This window comes from Schistocerca gregaria, chromosome 4 (assembly GCF_023897955.1).
Source record: "Schistocerca gregaria isolate iqSchGreg1 chromosome 4, iqSchGreg1.2, whole genome shotgun sequence".
In the NCBI taxonomy this organism is placed as follows: domain Eukaryota; kingdom Metazoa; phylum Arthropoda; class Insecta; order Orthoptera; family Acrididae; genus Schistocerca; species Schistocerca gregaria.
Genome location: NC_064923.1, coordinates 692,271,399 through 692,291,299, shown reverse-complemented (window position 1 = coordinate 692,291,299; position 19,901 = coordinate 692,271,399). Strand labels below are relative to the sequence as shown.

Below are 19,901 nucleotides of genomic sequence, written 5' to 3'. Positions count from 1 at the left end.
CATTCTTTGTAGCGATTACTGAAAGTCAGATTGCGTTGCGCTAAAAATGTTGTGTGTCAGTTTAAGCACAGTCTTGTAAAATTGTTCAAAGGGGACGTTTCATATGGCGACCCTGCCAGGATTTCGCATTGGGTGTCGCCCTGATAAGACTTATGTTGTAGAATTTTTCTATTACTCAACTACATGATCTATAATGGGGAATACTCTTTTCCTCAAATATAATTTGCGTTAATAATATGTCATTTACTTTGTAAAGATGTTTAGACATTGTTTGTTCTGTTTTGTTGTAATGCTCATGTGTGAAGTTGATGTTTCAAAAGTTATTCTGATCTTTTATGTATGTACTTATGTCGTAATTCTTGTAACATTGATGTATTTGTTATTTCGATTCTTTTGTAAAGCCTGTATTACTGCAAATGTTAGCTGTACTATTATGTTCTCTAATGATATATTTTGTACCTTTGTTATTGTATTCTCATGTTATAAAATTGTAATTGACACCAGTTCATCAAATTAAGTAACTTGTAAACTACATTTCACTGCACACATTTCTGTTGGTCATAGTATATGGACAATATGTGAGACGTAGGGACTGATAGTGTTTGCACGTGTGTTAATAATTCAGCAAGGGACTGGATAACAGCATTGCTGGTTCTAAGGACATTTCAAACAAATTCTTTGCGAGTGGACAAGTGGTTGTTTATGGACTTGCTATATTCTCCGCAAGACTCTTCGATGGTGATTGTGCATCTACACAGTCGCAACACATGGTTGTTGGCTGTCTCTACAAGGACTATAGTGGGTCTGCATCTTTGATGGCCCATCAATACCATTATTTCTACAAGGACTGCAGTGGGACTGCACCTCTGGTGGCCCACCAATACCACAATCTCTACCAGGACTACAATGGGTCTACTCTATGATGACCAACCTAACAATATTCTTCGAAACTTCGACTGACTCTGTTGTGGGTTTCCTCTGTTGTGGCCCATTATCTGTCAGCATGTCAAGAGTCAGCAGTGTCTTTCCATTGGAAGGACAATACTACTTCTTCAAGACTGCATGGAAATCCACTACTTCCGTGTGCATTTTCTTTTACTGCTCAGACGTTGAGTAAAAACACTGCTATTTTACTGTGATGAACGATCAGGACTGTCTTTATGGACTGTGAGAAAATTTTAGCTTTTGACCAACATTGTATCAATAAGCGTGTGCATTTCATATCTTTGTTATTGTAATTATGAAAATTTTTTTCAAATATGTGTCGGCCACTGCCCAAAACCATTTCTAAAATTTTTTGTGGGGATCGTGGGGGCTATATAAATAGGCTGTTTAGGTTTTCTTATTGGTAACGCCACGTAGCGCTCCGTATAAAAAAATCACTGGCTGTGCTGTGTGCAGTCAGTGGCTGGTTGGCATTGTTGTAATACTCGCCATTGTAGCGTTGGGCAGTTGGCTGTTAGCGGCGCGTAGCCTTGCACATTTCGAGGTGAGGCGCCAGCAGTGGTGGATGCTGGGAGAGAGATGGCGGAGTTTTAAAATTTGTAAGAATGGATGTCATGAACTGATATATATATATATTATGACTATTAAGGTAAATACATTGTTTGTTCTCTATTAAAATCTTTCATTCGCTAACTATGCCAATCAGTAGTTAGCGACCTCCGTAGTTTGAATCTTTTATTTAGTTGGCAATAGTGGCGCTCGCTGTATTGCAGTAGTTCGAGTAACGAAGATTTTTGGTGAGGTAAGTGATTTGTGAAACGTATAGGTTAATGTTAGTCAGGGCCATTCTTTGTAGCGGTTACTGAAAGTCAGATTGCGTTGCTCTAAAAATATTGTGTGTCAGTTTAAGCACAGTCTTGTACAATTATTCAAAGGGGACGTTTCAATTGTTATATCTAAATATTTATATTATCCATGCCTTCCCTTAAATGGCACAAAATGAATATTTTATATATCCAGATTTATTTACTCATACCCAAGAATTCATCTATGGTATAGAAGGAGTTGTCAAGGGGGTATGATTCCAATTTGTTTTTGAAACAATTACTGCTGTCTGTCAGACATTTTGTTTCTTTTGCTAATTTATGAAGGCGTTTTGTAGCAGGATTATTTACCCCTTTCTGTGCCAAAGATAGTTTAAGTAAAGGATAGTGTAGGTCTTTATTTTTGATGATACTTTAAGAATGAATGTCACTGTAGATATTAAACTGGTCCATGTCGTTGAGAAACAATTTCATTACTGATTAAATGTAATGTGAAGCAGTTGTAAGAATTCCTAACCATTTAAACAGATGTCTACAAGATGTGCGACTATGAACCCCACACATTATTCTACTTTCTTTTGAGCAGTGAATACCTTTTGCAAAGTTCTTGTGTTACCGCAGAATATTATTCCGTAGGACGTCAGAGAGTGGAAGTAGGCAAAGTATGTTTACTTACTACTTTCTACATCCTCAAAATTGGCAATTATTCTGATTGCTAAAGTTACTTAACCTACTCGCTTTAGGAGATCCCAAATATGAATTTTCCAATTAAGATTCTCATCTATATGTACACCCAAAAACTTAGTATGCTCTACCCTGGCTACTGACTTCTTTTGATGTGTTATGTTTATTGAAGGAATTATACTTTTGTCCCTCCGTCTAATAGGCGCTGCTGTTGCATGGTTATTTACATCTTTGGGCAGGTTTAGTGATATTTCCGAACAGTCAAAGGGACAGTGTCCATGATACAATACCCACAGTCAACGTCTATCTTCACCAGATCTGGGAACCGGGCTGATGCAAAACTTTTTTTGATGTGTGTATAGAGGAGAATATATAAGAGAGCGTTTTATTGAAATCAGTGATAATAAGGCCAGTATGCGGTTACGCCGTAAAATAACGGAGAAAACGTTAGCTACCTGTAGATTGGTGTGCCGAGGTCCTCTCGGTACCACAACACTAGTAGCACCGTGTCTCCGATGTCGCTGGTGGATATGTTGCACGGCAGGCGCGCCGACTCGCCGGCCACCACCGTCACGTCAATCAGCGGAACTGCAAAAAGGGAAGCAGAAAGGTAAATTAGCAACGGTAGAGAGGTGCTGTAGGAGATTTCACTGTAGTTTCGTCATTATATATAGAATAAACAAGTTAAGTGCGGATGGATTTGAGGACAGCATCGTGTTCTTCTAAGGAAGGTAAACATTGAGTTACTCGAGACACAAAAGGATATGGAAAAGTCAGTATTAAATGTACCATATATATTGTAGGGTGTCAAAAATTTTACAACTTCATGCTTCATTCATTCTGAAATTATAGTTTTCAGCAAGTGAAAAGGTATATCCAGTATTTTGTATTGTTCTGATTTACAGATAGAGCATATCGAATGGACACCAACGACAAAACCTCACAAGGAATCCCTTGCATGCGAGGTCGTGAAAGGCCAGTGATGTTTAAGCATTCGACGCTCCACGTATTGTCTGCCATGCAACCACAATACTGGCTGCGAGTGGCAACAGGAAGCAGGCCTAGAGGTATCCAATGGTCAGCACTGCGTGAGATAGGCAGCGTAGCAGAACTGCTTAGTCGATGTGTAACTCACGACAGTGTCAGAGTGCTAGTGGTGTTGATACAAAGCAGAACAATGCCAACTATAAACAAAACAGACATTTCATTATGTCTGCAACAGTAACCAAAGTCGATATTTCGTCAGAAAGGAACACAAAGAATTTCGCAGAGTGTAAAAGGACAGATGACCGCACTGTCACCGAAACGGACGGCAACAGTGAGATTATGCCGACTGTTCATTTGGATAGTAAAAATGGTTAAAATGGCTCTGCGCACTATGGGACTTAACGTCTGAGGTCATCAGTCCCCTAGAACTTAGAACTACTTACACCTAACTAACCTAAGGACATCACACACATCCATGCCCAAGGCAGGATTCGAATCTGCGACCGTAGCGGTCGAGCGGTTCCAGACTTTTGCGCCTAGAACCGCACAGCCTCCCAGGTCGGCATTTGGATAGTAAATTGACTGGAAGTTATTTATTTTGCTTGCGAGAAGTTGGAGGTGCTCTGCCATCTACGAGTCTTTCTCGTGTGCATGATCTTGCAGTGGCAATAGGGAACATTTACGTCACAGCAAGCAAGAGTGGGAAAATGAGCGTAAGAAAACTACGACCGCGGCACAATCCTTTCACAGATATCTGGCCAAAATAACTTACTTTTGCTTGGTTCCTAGTATGCGTATAAAAATCACGCTTCCTTAGTAGAAACTGTTCCTCCTGAAAAGTGACGTAGCAATTCACACCACCTGGAACCACTAATCCAATTCAGCCTCTGCATGTTTTTTACCGTGCCTGTAAAACATGCTGTCGCACTATCTGCAGCTATTCATTAAAGGATAGGCAGTTTCACAATAAGCAACACAGTTTATCAGTCGGTTGCATGCCATCACACTCCATTACATCTCATCAGCCCGTTCACCATGATTCTGTACGTATTCTTTAAGAGCAGGTACCTAGCTCAACGTCGTGCAAGGATTGTTTGTCCCATGGAGTTCGTCCACGATCTAGATGTTGCGAACCTTTGTTGTCACTATGGCGCGACATTTTTCATTCGGTGTTCATCGTGCAAATAAAAGGTTTGTTTCGAAGATTTCTGCTATATTCTGAAGTGTAATACGTACATCCCACAGAAGGTTGATATCTTCCCCTCAAGACATTCATTTTCTGTTGTCTCGTTTTGTACATGGTGAGTCATTATCGGCTAATATTTTCGCTGCAGTAACTGTTAACACTTTCAAATGAGCCTTACTAACGACTGTACTTGCAACTTCGCCCTAGAGGGATTCGTTGTCATAGAGAGGAAGTGCGATACCCAAGTGCGACGAAACTTTCAAACGCAATGTGGATCGAACCACAGTCCCATCGGACTGCTCGGACTGGGCACACCCTATTTACTGAAATATGTAGCACGATCCATGAATAGCAAACGATACGTCCTCCGAGCTCAGCCTTCGACGTGGACAAGGCACTACCTGACTTTTCAAGGAGTCTGATATTATCAGTGCACACAGCGACCAGAAAATAGGAGCTGTCATGATGAACAATGTGAAGAGTGTTGTGTTAGATGAACAGTGTGCAGAGTATTGTGCTAATCGTTATGTCCTTACGTAGACAATGATATACTAGCCAAAATTGAGAAAAAGACTACTAAGGAACTACTTACATCCGATTACTCAGCTATTCGTGAATTCGGCAAGTTGACCCTTCATAACGTCGGACGTGAGAAGGCTGGCCTCGTCTTACACGTAAAGTGGAAGGAGGCACTTACAGTCAGTGTGTGGTCACGATTTATGTGCTGTTGCATCACTGGTACATTCCTTTACAGCTAGGTTGCGGAACACAACTGGTACAGTTGAAACCTAACTTGATATTCCAGTAGGAACAAGCGCTATCTGGTTAGATAGCACTTTGTGGGTGAACTGTTTTCGGATAGGTGCACTGGCCGAGATGCTTCGATTCGGTTGCCGTCAAAGTCACCTGACCTCACACCTACAAACGTTCCTTGTGCGATTTGGGAATTTGAGAACAGTAATAAAGTTACGGACCTACAGGACTCGAAGGTAGATGTTCGCAATGCACTTGAACATGACTTCATGAGTGTCAAGGAACATGCATAGGAATAAACTTAGTAATGTTGTACGTGCCAACAGGGGTGAACAGAGCGGCGTCTTTGAATTAAGAAATAAAATCTTACCAGTTTAAAGATTAACGAACAGGCATATCAATGACCTTACATGGTTGCGAAGCGTACAGAGTTACTCCTTGGATCACACTTCATTAAGGTAACTAACGGAGTTACTCAATGGCAAACACAGGCTAATGAATATTTTTACTGGTCACTATCTAACATTTAAGAAATAAATTATATTGCAGTAGTTTAAAAGAGAAACTGCTTTTTTACTAGTATCTACAAGCACAAAGCTTTCCGGTGCCACGCTACTATCATCAGGTGTATTTCAGTTACATCTATATTAGTGAGTAGCGTAGTATCACCTTTTCTCAGCCACGTTTCCTCTTCTAGCGCGAATGCTTAAGCGTAACTGCTCAACTGATCTATATGGATTACGACTGCGCTACAGCAAGATATTATCTCTAACACGTGACATAAAACTCTGTGGATAGAATGTGGAACATTACGTATATTATGGGCTTACGTACTACTGATCTAGCAACTGCGAAGAGTATGATCATGTGGGAACATTAATTAGCGGTATTGAACTGTAATTAGCGACAGGGTTGGAAGCTAAAATTTTGAATACGGAATGTAATTTGATTAATTATGATAAGATTTCATCTCATGCGAGATTATGATGTATCCTGTGGTGTAGCTAATAAGATTATTTATGGAAAAACATAATTTCTTGAATGTAAAAGGTTCGTTGAATTCATTGGTTATGTTAACTTCTCTCTTGTATTTGGCTCGGAACATTATTCGGAGTGTCGCAGTTCGTAGGGAACTTTGTATCCTGGGAAATCAGTAAAGTCCACACCACAGTCGTTTACGTTATATTTCGAGAGATTAATATCTGGACTTTTATCGAAATTAATACGTCTTGGACACTGATTCCCATGCTGCAAAGTCAGTACGTCGTAGCATCCAAGATGGCTTCCCCACGGCGTATAATTATGTCTCTGAGTATTTTAAGAGTTTTCGGAGCTGATCACCGTAATTCTGCAGAACCACAGAAACTTTATTCCAGTGGCTGACTTCGACATCGAGAGGCCGAATGAGTATGATTACGAATTTTAACTGTCTCATCATTTTGTTTTACAGACTGAGATAATTATCATAAGAATTAAAATTATACATGAGTGTGGTTTGTTAAAATATTGGGGAAGCAACATCCCTCGCCCAAAAGTTTCCATTCACGTAACTACACTCCTGGAAATGGTGTAAGTAAGCTGTTTAGGTTTTCTTATTGGTAACGCCACATAGCGCTCTGTATGAAAAAATCACTGGCTGTGCCGTGTGCAGTCTGTGTTTAGTCTGCATTGTTGTCTGCCATTGTAGTGTTGGGCAGCGGCAGCTGGATGCTAACAGCACGTAGCGTTGCGCAGTTGGAGGTCAGCCACCAGCAGTGGTGGACGTGGGGAGAGAGATGGCGGAGTTTTGAAATTTGTAAGAATTGGTGTCATGAACTGCTATATATATTATGACTAGTGAGGTAAATACATTGTTTGTTCTCTATTAAAATCTTTCATTTGCTAACTATGCCTATCAGTAGTTAGTGCCTTCAGTAGTTTGAATCTTTTATTTAGCTGGCTGTAGTGGCGCTCGCTGTATTGCAGTAGCTTGAGTAACGAAGATTTTTGTGAGGTAAGTGATCTGTGAAACGTATAGGTAGTCAGGGCCATTCTTTCGTAGGGATTTTTGGAAGTCAGATTGCGTTGCGCTAAAGATATTGTGTGTCAGTTTAAGCACAGTCGTGTATAATTGTTCTAAGGGGACGTTTCATATGTCGACACTCAGCCGAGGATACCTCACTGGAATCTTCTGATTTTTTCTTGTAGTTTGTGTAATTAATGTAGATTTTTTTTATTGCTAGCGCGTAATCATAGAGGGAATTTCCTTTGTAGTTGTAGTCTTTCATTATTGTACCGTACAACAGTTGTGGCATGCATGTAGAGTTGCACCAAGTATTTCGCAGCTGCGCTTGCAATTAACTAGATATTATTTTCAGTGCTATGTTAATGTGTTCTCTTATTTTTGCTCTTCAAATTGTGCTTTTCTGTGTTATCGTGTGAAATATTGTGACAATAATGGCGTGTGAAAAACGTAATACTAGGCTACAAAGTAAACTGAGACATGATAGTGAAGACGAAAGCAATGTGTTAGCGCCACCATGTAATGAATTCACAAATGTTCAAAGTAGTAATTTGGTAATAGTGCATAGGGAAATGGAGCGGGCTGCAAATAATGGTGTAGGAAGTGAAACAGTTAGTGAACAGGGAAGCATTATCGATCGATTGGTCGGCAACAGATCGCGTCAGTAATCCGATATGACAGGACACAATCTTGCAAATACTGTACATTCAGGTTTTGCGTCCTCACCGTTTTCTCAAGTAAGCCAAGACACATTTTCTGCTTGTCAAACTGTGAATGTTGCCGGTGCAAATGCACTGCCGAAAAGCATAGATGATCAGATTCCAGACACTAATACATTATTATTGCAATTAATGCAACAAATGAAACAAAACCAGAGACAAACACAGCAACAGTTAGACACAACGGAACAAAATCTTCAAAAGTTAGACACAATGGAACAAAATCTTCAAAAGTTAGACACAATGGAACAAAATCTTCGAAAGTTAGACACCACACTTGAACAAACACGTGACGATTTAACTACTGAGTTACATAACATTGAATCGAAATGTCAAAAAATCTGTAATGACGTAAAAACACAAATTTGTGAGCATTTCCAACCCATTTTTTCGCGGCATGAAAATGCATTACAGAATCACGAAGCAGCCATAAAAGAATTGCAAACTGTTGTTCGTGAAAATCACGACACCTTGCAAGCTAAAATGGACTCAGTTGCATCCACCGATTCGGTTACGCAACTTGCAAGAACTCAGGAAAACTTAAAGGACACAGTAGATTCGATTTCAACACAAATGGACACTCTGAAACTTGGTTCAGAAAAACACACTGAGGAAATGTGATCACTGTCGGAGAAAGTAGCCGAACTTTCGGATCAGTTCACTAATTTATCTACGAAGGTAGATGGTAATTTGAATGACACAAAACTGGTAGTCTTTAATGACACAGAAGAGTTCGAACAAATTAGGAAATTCAAACAAAGTCTGAACCAAATTAGTACGCAACACCAAAGAGAAATCCGGGAAGTACAAGATCAGCTGACTCAGGTAATACAACAATTACGTATTTCAGAGGACACTCGCGCTCCAATACGGGAAGAGGCACATAGAAATACGGACCAGCCACAAAATAATAACACAGGGCACTTCGGAAATTATGAAAGAAATTTGCAAGGTACACCGAATTCTGAGATGGAACCGCCGACACGACGTAACAATGACCTATATGCCACCCGCCGAGACGATGATTTTGACTATAAGCTGTTCATTACTACACGTAAATTCAAAACATTTAAGAATTCTGGCAACGACATTCATCCACAAGCGTGGCTCCATCAATTCTCTCATTGTTTTCCTCCCAACTGGTCACTAGAGCACAGATTAGAATTTATGTGTGGCTACTTAGAGAATGAACCAGCTGTAAGAATGCGATCGGTCATTCACGATTGCCACAGTGAAGGAGAATTTCACCATGCCTTCCTCTCAGCATATTCGTCCCAAGCCACACAACACCAAGTAAAACATGGCATCATAATGATGAAAATCTGAATTTTCCAGTCTTGTGAAATACACTCCTGGAAATTGAAATAAGAAAACCTTGAATTCATTGTCCCAGGAAGGGGAAACTTTATTGACACATTCCTGGGGTCAGATACATTACATGATCACACTGACAGAACCACAGGCACATAGACACAGGCAACAGAGCATGCACAATGTCGGCACTAGTACAGTGTATATGCAGGCTGCTATTCTCCCATGGAGACGATCGTAGAGATGCTGGATGTAGTCCTGTGGAACGGCTTGCCATGCCATTTCCACCTGGCGCCTCAGTTGGACCAGCGTTCGTGTTGGACGTGCAGACCGCGTGAGACGACGCTTCATCCAGTCCCAAACATGCTCAATGGGGGACAGATCCGGAGATCTTGCTGGCCAGGGTAGTTGACTTACACCTTCAAGAGCACGTTGGGTGGCATGGGATACATGCGGACGTGCATTGTCCTGTTGGAACAACAAGTTCCCTTGCCGGTCTAGGAATGGTAGAACGATGGAATCGATGACGGTTTGGATGTACTGTGCACTATTCAGTGTACCCTCGACGATCACCAGAGGCGTACGGCCATTGTAGGAGATCGCTCCCCACACCATGATGCCGGATGTTGGCCTTGTGTGCCTCGGTTGTATGCAGTCCTGATTGTGGCGCTCACCTGCACGGCGCCAAACACGCATATGACCATCATTGGCACCAAGGCAGAAGCGACTCTCATCGCTGAAGACGACAGCTCTCCATTCGTCCCTCCATTCACTCCTGTTGCGACACCACTGGAGGCGGGCTGCACGATGCTGGGGCGTGAGCGGAAGACGGCCTAACGGTGTGCGGGACCGTAGCCCAGCTTCATGGAGACGGTTGCGAATGGTCCTCGCCAATACCCCAGGAGCAACAGTGTCCCTAATTTGCTGGGAAGTGGCGGTGCGGTCCCCTACGGCACTGTGTAGGATCCTATGGTCTTGGCGTGCATCAGTGCGTCGCTGCGGTCCGGTCCCAGGTCGACAGGCACGTGCACCTTCAGCCGACCACTGGCGACAACATCGATGTACTGTGGAGACCTCACGCCCCATGTGTTGAGCAATTCGGCGGTACGTCCACCCGGCCTCCCGCATGCCCACTATACGCCCTCGCTCAAAGTCCGTCAACTGCACATACGGTTCACGTCCATGCTGTCGCGGCATGCTACCAGTGTTAAAGACTGCGATGGAGCTCCGTATGCCATGGCAAACTGGCTGACACTGACGGCGGCGGTGCACAAATGCTGCGCAGCTAGCGCCATTCGACGGCCAACACCGCGGTTCCTGGTGTGTCCGCTGTGCCGTGCGTGTGATCATTGCTTGTACAGCCCTCTCGCAGTGTCCAGAGCAAGTATGGTGGGTCTGACACACCGGTGTCAATGTGTTCTTTTTTCCATTTCCAGGAGTGTATTTTGAAGACATGTTGCACAAGAATCAGTACCTGTCAAACCCATACAGCCCGTCAGAACTCATCCGCATTTGCTTAATCAAATTGCCTGAACATTTACGGCATATTATTTTGGCAGGCCGTTGCAAAGACGACATTGAAGCTTTTCAGGGACTGTTACAAGAACTGGAAATTGACACTGACAATCGAACGCGAAAACAGGAACACAACAATTACAGGTCACACCGTTCACAATTCCGCGATGACAGAAATAATACACGACAAGGCTATTCGTACAACGTAAATCGTGACCAAAACGGACACCACCCGTATGACAACTGTTGGCAGAGTAGTAATTATCATAGGGAAAGATCACCTCTCCGCGGTAATGACTATTACAGAGACATTCAGAGAAACAGACAATATGGAAACCAAAATAATTATTATCAAGGGAGACGGAATAACTTAAGACGCAATGGTCCAGCGCGCAGTTACGATTTCGGGAGAAATTCTCCAGCACATGACCGACAAACAAGAAACTATGTAAACTACCGACAAAACGACAGAGCTGAATTCCATCAGAACTGGCGAGCTTCAAACAGGTCAGGGCCCTCTCGGCAAGGTGAATTTGTAGAAGTTAGGTCTCCTAATCCCAATAACGACGCGCGCCAACAAAGAAACAGACAATGACTCTCACCGCAGGCAGCCGCGTGCGCTGGCTGGCTCAGAGAAAAATAACGTAAGCTAACCTTGAGCAAAATTCCAGTGTTCCTTACCGACGTAACCACATGATAATTGCTTTTCAGTTGACAGTCTGCGTACTAGGAAGAGTAAAGGTTTACACAACATTTTACATGTAAAACCGTTTAGTAAGAGATAATCAGCTTTTTAACTTTGTCTTTGACATAAAATTTTTCACTTCACGTTATTAGTATGCTTTGTCAGACTTAGAAATTGTTAACATGCAACAATGTTTTGAAGATAACTATCCAGTCTACAACCTACGGAACATATTTAGACAGTATTTACAAGTGCATTGTTATAGTGAACATACATCACTGTGTTATTTCGTGTGTACATTCTTGCTTGTTAGTTACACGATTACGTAACGACTATAAGGCTGACATACTTAGAACAGTTACCAGTACTGCTAATGAGATTTTAATGCAACATTTTGGTTTACTTGAAAATAAATTCTGGATTTAATGTTCTTTCTGTGAGATTAAAGATGACTTAGCATTTGGTTTCTCTAATAGCTACTCGATTATATCACGACGCTACTAATATGTGACACGATTTACATTGTTGTTTTTGCTGTGTATCTGTTTTATATCTGCACAGTTTTGCTGAATTCTTCTGGAAAGGAAAACATGTTTTAGTAGTAACTTTGTGGTTTAGCTACAATGAAACAGCCTTTTCTGTAGCACAGTAATACGTTACAGTACAGTACTTACTTCATCACAGCAATAAGCGTAATAACTAAGATATCTATAAGCAAAGCATTTCACTTTCGTTTATGATGAGGTAAGTACATTGACTTCAGCAGAACTTTGCTTACAGAGGACGATAACTACGACAGTTCCAGAGAATTATCTTACAGCAAAACGCACATTTAGCAACACAGGGCACGCATTTGAGTGATTAATTTGGTACTTAAACCATTTATTTATTAATATTGTTGAATTAAAAAGAAAGCTTTTTGTGATACATTTCATTCCATTGCTGTAATCTGTAACACCTGAGGGTATAATTACATTAATCCTCAGGGGGGTACACGTCTACTTTTTGTACCATGTGTTTGGCAAGCACAAGGAGCCCTATCTAATATGGTATTTGCTTATACAACTTTACACATCCATACCATATTTCTCTAACACATAAATTACACAGCTATCTGGTCATTTAACTGAGAGAAACAAACATTTATTATACTACATCAGTGACAGATGTTTACGTAATTACACAGTTGGATAACTTCACACTTATGAAATTCTATTTTGTCTGTACTTTGTGAAATGTTCATATTTTTTCGGAACCATTGTGATACTATGAGAGGTGCGAATGATGTATTTGGTATGGGATCATGATTTTTGAAGTACGTTTGAGGTAGATGACACTTTTGACATGAGCAGAGAATTTTTTTAGGTTTTGAAATTATTGGAGGAAGCTACGACGATTTTGAGAATTTGACTGAGGTGTTATGATGTTATTATTACGATGACGATGTGTATTATGCTGTTGTGGCATGTTTATGATCAATAAGCTGATGCTATATGAGGAATTTGATTATGCTACTTATTTGTTATGATGAAATATTGAAGAAGTGTGGACGAATATGTATATGTGTAATAAGGTAAGGAATAATGAGTAGTGGTGAGGGACTCTGGTTTTTGAAAAAGGTGGTTGGAAACCAAGAATCGTACTTTAAGAGATGAAATGTATGTAAATGTGTGAATGTATTACAATGCCGACAAAAAATTTTTGGACACTCTTATATTTATAGGATTTTATTTTTTACACATTTATAACGCAAATTCTCAACCTGTGAAAATATTTTTATAAGAGACTGTCACTGTAGCGGACACTGCTGTCGTAAATTTTTCAGTAAGAAAGGTAAGTGACCACCTGCACGTAATGCGTCGTGGGCACCCTGCTGCGCGACAGGCGCCTGGAAAAAAAGCCATTAGTGTGTGCCTGTCAGAGGCACAGGTGGAGAAAAAAAATACGCCATTATCCTCGCTATTGACATTCCTTTGTAGAAAGCATCGTAAATACGACACCCTCAAACTTGAAAACATGGTTGCACTGTAGAGTTCTTGATTTATGATGTTTACTGAAATGAAATGATGAGAAACGTTTCATGTCTATTGTCTTGCTTGCTGGAAGATTGTTTACTGCATTATGAAATGCCTTATGGCTAGCGAATGACGTTTCACGCCTTGCTTTGCCTATTTTGTTTAATATCTAGTTTCTTGTTGCAACGCAGCATTGTTTAAATTAAAATTTAATACATGTACTAATATAACTACTTTCTGTCTACAGATCCAGTAAAGAATCATTTTATGATGTACGTCCTTAGAAAAGAGAGCACAAGTAGACATTTCCCTTCACAGGACTTACAAAAATATTTTTTTTTACGATTTGGTAACTTATCTGCTAGCGTATGTTCTAGTGATGCATCACTCTAGTGTTAAGATGTTACATAGGTATTACACATTTTTACTGTAATATTTTTTCTGCTTCAGCTTTATCACGTTTAGGTATAAGTTATTACATTTATTGCTGCTTGCTATGCTTACTTGCATTTTTTATTCATTGCTGTTTGTGTTAATCGTTTTGTGCTGCTGCATTGCGTCGTCCCTTAGTTTAGCATCTGAGCTCAGTAGATTTTAAGTTAGCTTAAGAAGGGGTAGACTATATAAGAAACTATCTATGATGAATTGGAAGAGAAGCATTGAGAAGCTATATGAAAATGATTTGGCCAAAAAAAAGTAGTGTATAGTTGAGAAAAACTATTTTTGAAAGAGGATGAGAAAAGTAGGTATAGATAGGACTTTTTGGAAATAATGAAGAACGAAGGGAGATCTCCGAGAAGTAAAGAAAGTTTTGTTTACAAAATACTGCAGTAAAACAAACCCTGCCCTTTCCTTGTGTTATCCCACTATGTGTTTGTGTACCCTTGTGTATTTATGTTCTTCCTGTCTTTATTTGTTCATCTGATAAGACTTATGTTGCAGAATTTTTCTAATACTAAGCTACATTCACTATGATGAGGAATACTGTTATCCTCAAATATAATTTGCATTAATAACATGCTATTTACTTTGTAAAGATGTTTACACATTATTTATTCTGTTTTGTTCTAATGCTCATGTGTGAAGTTGATGTTTCAAAAGTTATTCTGATCTTTTATGTATGTACTTATGTCATAATTTTTGTAACACTGATGTATTTGCTATTTCGATTCTTTTGTAAAGCCTGTACTACTGCAAATGTTATCTGTATTGTTATGTTCTTTAAACATGTATTTTGTACCTTTGTTATTGCATTCTTAGGTTATAAAATTGTAACTGACACCAGTTCATTAAATTAAGTAACTTGTAAATTACATTTCACTGCACACGTTTCTGTTAGTCATAGTATATGGACAATATGTGAGAAGTAGGGACTGATAGTGTTTGCACGTGTGTTAATAACTCAGTAAGGGACTGGATAACAGCATTGCTGGTTCTAAGGACATTTCAAAAAGAATTTTTGTGAGTGCACAAGTGGTGGTTATGGACTTGCTATATTATCCGCAAGACTCTTCAACGGTGATTATGTGCCTGCACAGTTAAACAGATGGCTGCTGGCCATCTCTACAAAGACTACAGTGGGTCTACACCTTTGATGACTCACCAATACCATAATCTCTACCAGGACTACAGTGGGTCTGCTCTGTGATGACCAATAGTCTTCAACTTCGACTGACTCTGCTGTGGGTTTGCTCTGTTGTGGCCCATTACCTGTCTGCATGTCAAGAGTCAGCACTGTCTTTCCATTGGAAGGACAACACTACTTCTTCAAGACTGCATGGAAATCAACTACTTGCGTGTGCATTTTCTTTTACTACTCAGACTTTGAGAAAAACACTGCAATTTTACATTGATGAATGATCATGACTGTCTTTATGGACTGTGAGAAAATTTTAGCTTTTGACCAACATTGTATTGATAAGTGTGTGCATTTCATTTCTTTGTTATTGTAATTATGAAATAAATTTTCCAATCTGTATTGGCCACTGCCCAAAACAACTTGTAAATTTTTTTGTAGGGAGCATGGGGGCTATGTAAGTAAGCTGTTTTGGTTTTCTTATTGGTAACGCCACATAGCGCTCGGTATGAAAAAATCACTGGCTGTGCCGTGTGCAGTCTATGTTTAGTCTGCATTGTTGTCTGCCTTTGTAGTGTTGGGCAGCGGCAGCTGGATGCTAACAGCGCGTAGCGTTGCGCAGTTGGAGGTCAGCCGCCAGCAGTGGTGGACGTGGGGAGAGAGATGGCGGAGTTTTGAAATTTGTAAAAATTGGTGTCATGAACTGCTATATATATTATGACTAGTGAGGTAAATACATTGTTTGTTCTCTATTAAAATCTTTCATTTGCTAACTATGCCTATCAGTAGTTAGTGCCTTCAGTAGTTTGAATCTTTTATTTAGCTGGCAGTAGTGGCGCTCGCTGTATTGCAGTAGCTTGAGTAACGAAGATTTTTGTGAGGTAAGTGATCTGTGAAACGTATAGGTAGTCAGGGCCATTCTTTCGTAGGGATTTTTGGAAGTCAGATTGCGTTGCGCTAAAGATATTGTGTGTCAGTTTAAGCACAGTCGTGTATAATTGTTCTAAGGGGACGTTTCAATGGAAAAAAGAACACATTGACACCGGTGTGTCAGACCCACCATATTTGCTCCGGACACTGCGAGAGTGCTGTACAAGCAATGATCACACGCACGGCACAGCGGACACACCAGGAACCGCGGTGTTGGCCGTCGAATGGCGCTAGCTGCGCAGCATTTGTGCACCGCCGCCGTCAGTGTCAGCCAGTTTGCCGTGGCATACGGAGCTCCATCGCAGTCTTTAACACTCGTAGCATGCCCCGACAGCGTGGACGTGAACCGTGTGTGCAGTTGACGGACGTTGAGCGAGGGCATGTAGTGGGCATGCGGGAGGCCGGGTGGACGTACCGCCGAATTGCTCAACACGTGGGGCGTGAGGTCTCCACAGTACATCGATGTTGTCGCCAGTGGTCGGCGGAAGGTGCATGTGCCCGTTGACCTGGGACCGGACGGCAGCGACGCACTGATGCACGCCAAGACCGTAGGATCCTACGCAGTGCCGTAGGGGACCGCACCGCCACTTCCCAGCAAATTAGGGACACTGTTGCTCCTGGGGTATCGGCGAGGACCATTCGCAACCGTCTCCATGAAGCTGGGCTACAGTCGCGCAACCTGTTAGGCCGTCTTCCGCTCACGCCCCAACATCGTGCAGCCCGCCTCCAGTGGTGTCGCGACAGGAGTGAATGGAGGGACGAATGGAGATGAGTCGTCTTCAGCGATGAGAGTCGCTTCTGCCTTGGTGCCAATGATGGTCGTATGCGTGTTTGGCGCCGTGCAGGTGAGCACCACAATCAGGACTGCATACGACCGAGGCACACAGGGCCAACACCCGGCATCATGGTGTGGGGAGCGATCTCCTATACTGGCCGTACACCTCTGGTGATCGTCGAGGGGACACTGAATAGTGCACGGTACATCCAAACCGTCATCGAACCCATCGTTCTACCATTCCTAGACCGGCAAGGGAACTTGCTGTTCCAACAGGACAATGCACGTCCGCATGTATCCCGTGCCACCCAACGTGCTCTAGAAGGTGTAAGTCAACTACCCTGGCCAGCAAGATCTCCGGATCTGTCCCCCATTGAGCATGTTTGGGACTGGATGAAGCGTCGTCTAACGCGGTCTGCACGTCCAGCATGAACGCTGGTCCAACTGAGGCGCCAGTTGGAAATGGCATGGCAAGCCGTTCCACAGGACTACATCCAGCATCTCTACGATCGTCTCCATGGGAGAATAGCAGCCTGCATTGCTGCGAAAGGTGGATATACACTGTACTAGTGCCGACATTGTGCATGCTCTGTTGCCTGTGTCTATGTGCCTGTGGTTCTGTCAGTGTGATCATGTGATGTATCTGACCCCAGGAATGTGTCAATAAAGTTTCCCCTTCCTGGGACAATGAATTCACGGTGTTCTTATTTCAATTTCCAGGAGTGTACATGTTTCTGAAATACTCCTGATGATAGTGGCGTGCTTCCTAAACGCACCGTAGTAATAAATGCTACTAAAACGTGGCAGCAGCAGTACGATCTCCAACGAAAGGTTTCTCACAACTGGAGTTAGCAATAAGCTTTACAGTATGGCAACAGAGAACGGACCATCAATAGCAAGTCTCGTGAAATCCAATGGAATATTTTGGCCCTCAGACCTTTACAACAATGTTTGAAGCAATGTCGTTGCTTACTGTGACATGCAGTGTAGCTGATATTCACAACGTACCAACCATTACAGTGGCTCTTATTTCTCAAGTTTGATCTGTCACTTCTTGTTAATGCCAGCAGTTTGGTTTCATTGTTCAAATTATATTTGCGCACGATACGAAAAGCGGAAGGACTATCATTTGGCTCTGGTATTAGAATGAAAGAAGAAATTTATAAAATCTTATGAACCATATTGTTTATCTCAAACGAATTCATTAAGCAACATTCCCTTGATATCATAATGACTCAATCCATCCACCATATTTCGTTCTCTGGCGTATCAGTGAAACTACACCATTTTGTGACTGTCAGATTCCGCTTCTGCCGACGACGATGGAGATAGTCATCCGAATTTGACGCGGCATGTTAAAACAGAACTTACATTCATCCTCATCATTAATATTTCTGTGTTTACTTCAGTAACATAATCTACAAAACTGACACGAACAACGATGCGAAAGTCATATTTTTACTTGAAAAAGTTTATGGTTTGGTAAAGCCTCTTGTTACTCCTTGAACACGTTTGTCAGTTTTCTCATACATACTGAGCAAGCATTTATTTATTTTCACGTTTTATTTTCATCAATTATTTGAGTCCTGTATGCGTGTGACGTTTGTCACATCAGAATCATTTACAAAATTCAATATATTATCTTTTACAGTGCTTTGCTATGACAGTTAGAGACCCAAATTGGGATTAAATGGGGAGGAACTGCCACTTAGACCTTTCAAAGTGCTTGTTAAAAGCTGTGGTATTGAAACAATTTAATGTATACTTGAAGCATCATCCGCCGTTGAGAATGCTGTCCCACCTAACCATAAATATATAGTGTTAGTTGAGACAACGGCTTGTCTTAATGGTTAGGTGGGACAACGAACTCAACGAAAGATGATGCTTCAGATATACATTAAATGGCTTCAAACTGACGGTTCCGAACAAGGCATTTGGTAGGCTTAAGCGGGATATCCTCTACATTTATTCCACTCTGGTCCGGCCGGAGTGCCTGAGTGGTTCTAGGCGCTACAGTGTGGAACAGCGCGACCGATACGGTCACAAGTTCGAATCCTGCCTCGGGCATGGATCTGCGTGTTGTCCTTAGGTTAGTTAGGTTTAAGTAGTTCTAAGTTCTAGGGGACTGATGACCTCTGAAGTTAAGTCCCATAGTGCTCAGAGCCATTTGAACCCACTCTCGTCCCCCAGCTGCCCCACCATCAGCCTTCCTGATTATTCACTATAGTCATCATAATCATCTTGAGAGATTCAACAACTATTTACATAATTCTCATTTATTTTTACGTCGCAGCTGTACGTTTTTAATTAGATTACATGTTTCGATCACTCTGAGTCATCTTCAGATCTATAACAAACTAAGTAGAGAAGACGGGTCTCAGACGCAACTGCTCAGGTAAATTCTGTGTTTATGTACAATTCTTTTCTTTTCTACTTATTATAAAACATTGGGTGGCACATATTTAGTTTCACTTTGTTTTAGACCTGAAGATGATCCCCAGTGATCGGACATCTAATTTAATTAAAATGTACAAGTGACAAGGAACAATAAATGAGATTTTAATGGACCGGATCTTAAACAGCCCATTCTGCTGCTTGGCGTACCGCACCACAGGAGTAAAGTAAAGAATGTACAAAACTCGTACTTTCATGCTGCTGCAGCTAGTCGCATATAACTAGTATTAAAATTTTCTGAGGTATGTAAATTAGCTCTCAGTTATTTTGCTGATAATTTATGGGATTTTATCGACCGCTACTAGAACCCTTGCAATATTTTCGTCTAATAATTTTCATTTCTACTCAATGCATTGAGTATTTTCGTCTCTGACTCATACAACAAATTAAGATCAAAGATCGCCAAGGCGACAGAAAGGGAGAGAGTTACTACAAATTATTCTCCACATTTCGTGAAGCCATATGAGAGGTATCATGACCAACAACTAGATATTCCTAAAGTTTTGAAAGACTACTAGGATAAATATATACAGTGCTTTG

At 41.3% G+C, this 19,901-nt stretch overlaps 1 protein-coding gene across 1 annotated transcript in view; it reads right to left on the bottom strand.

The window, feature by feature from the left end:
• LOC126267453 (nephrin-like) overlaps positions 1-19,901 on the bottom strand; it is a 943,456-nt gene that overhangs the window by 668,446 nt on the left and 255,109 nt on the right. Inside the window, exon 2 of the mRNA XM_049972720.1 lies at positions 2,909-3,041. Within this exon, the coding sequence (XP_049828677.1) occupies positions 2,909-3,041 (133 nt within the window). The remainder of the gene's footprint in view (positions 1-2,908; positions 3,042-19,901) is intronic.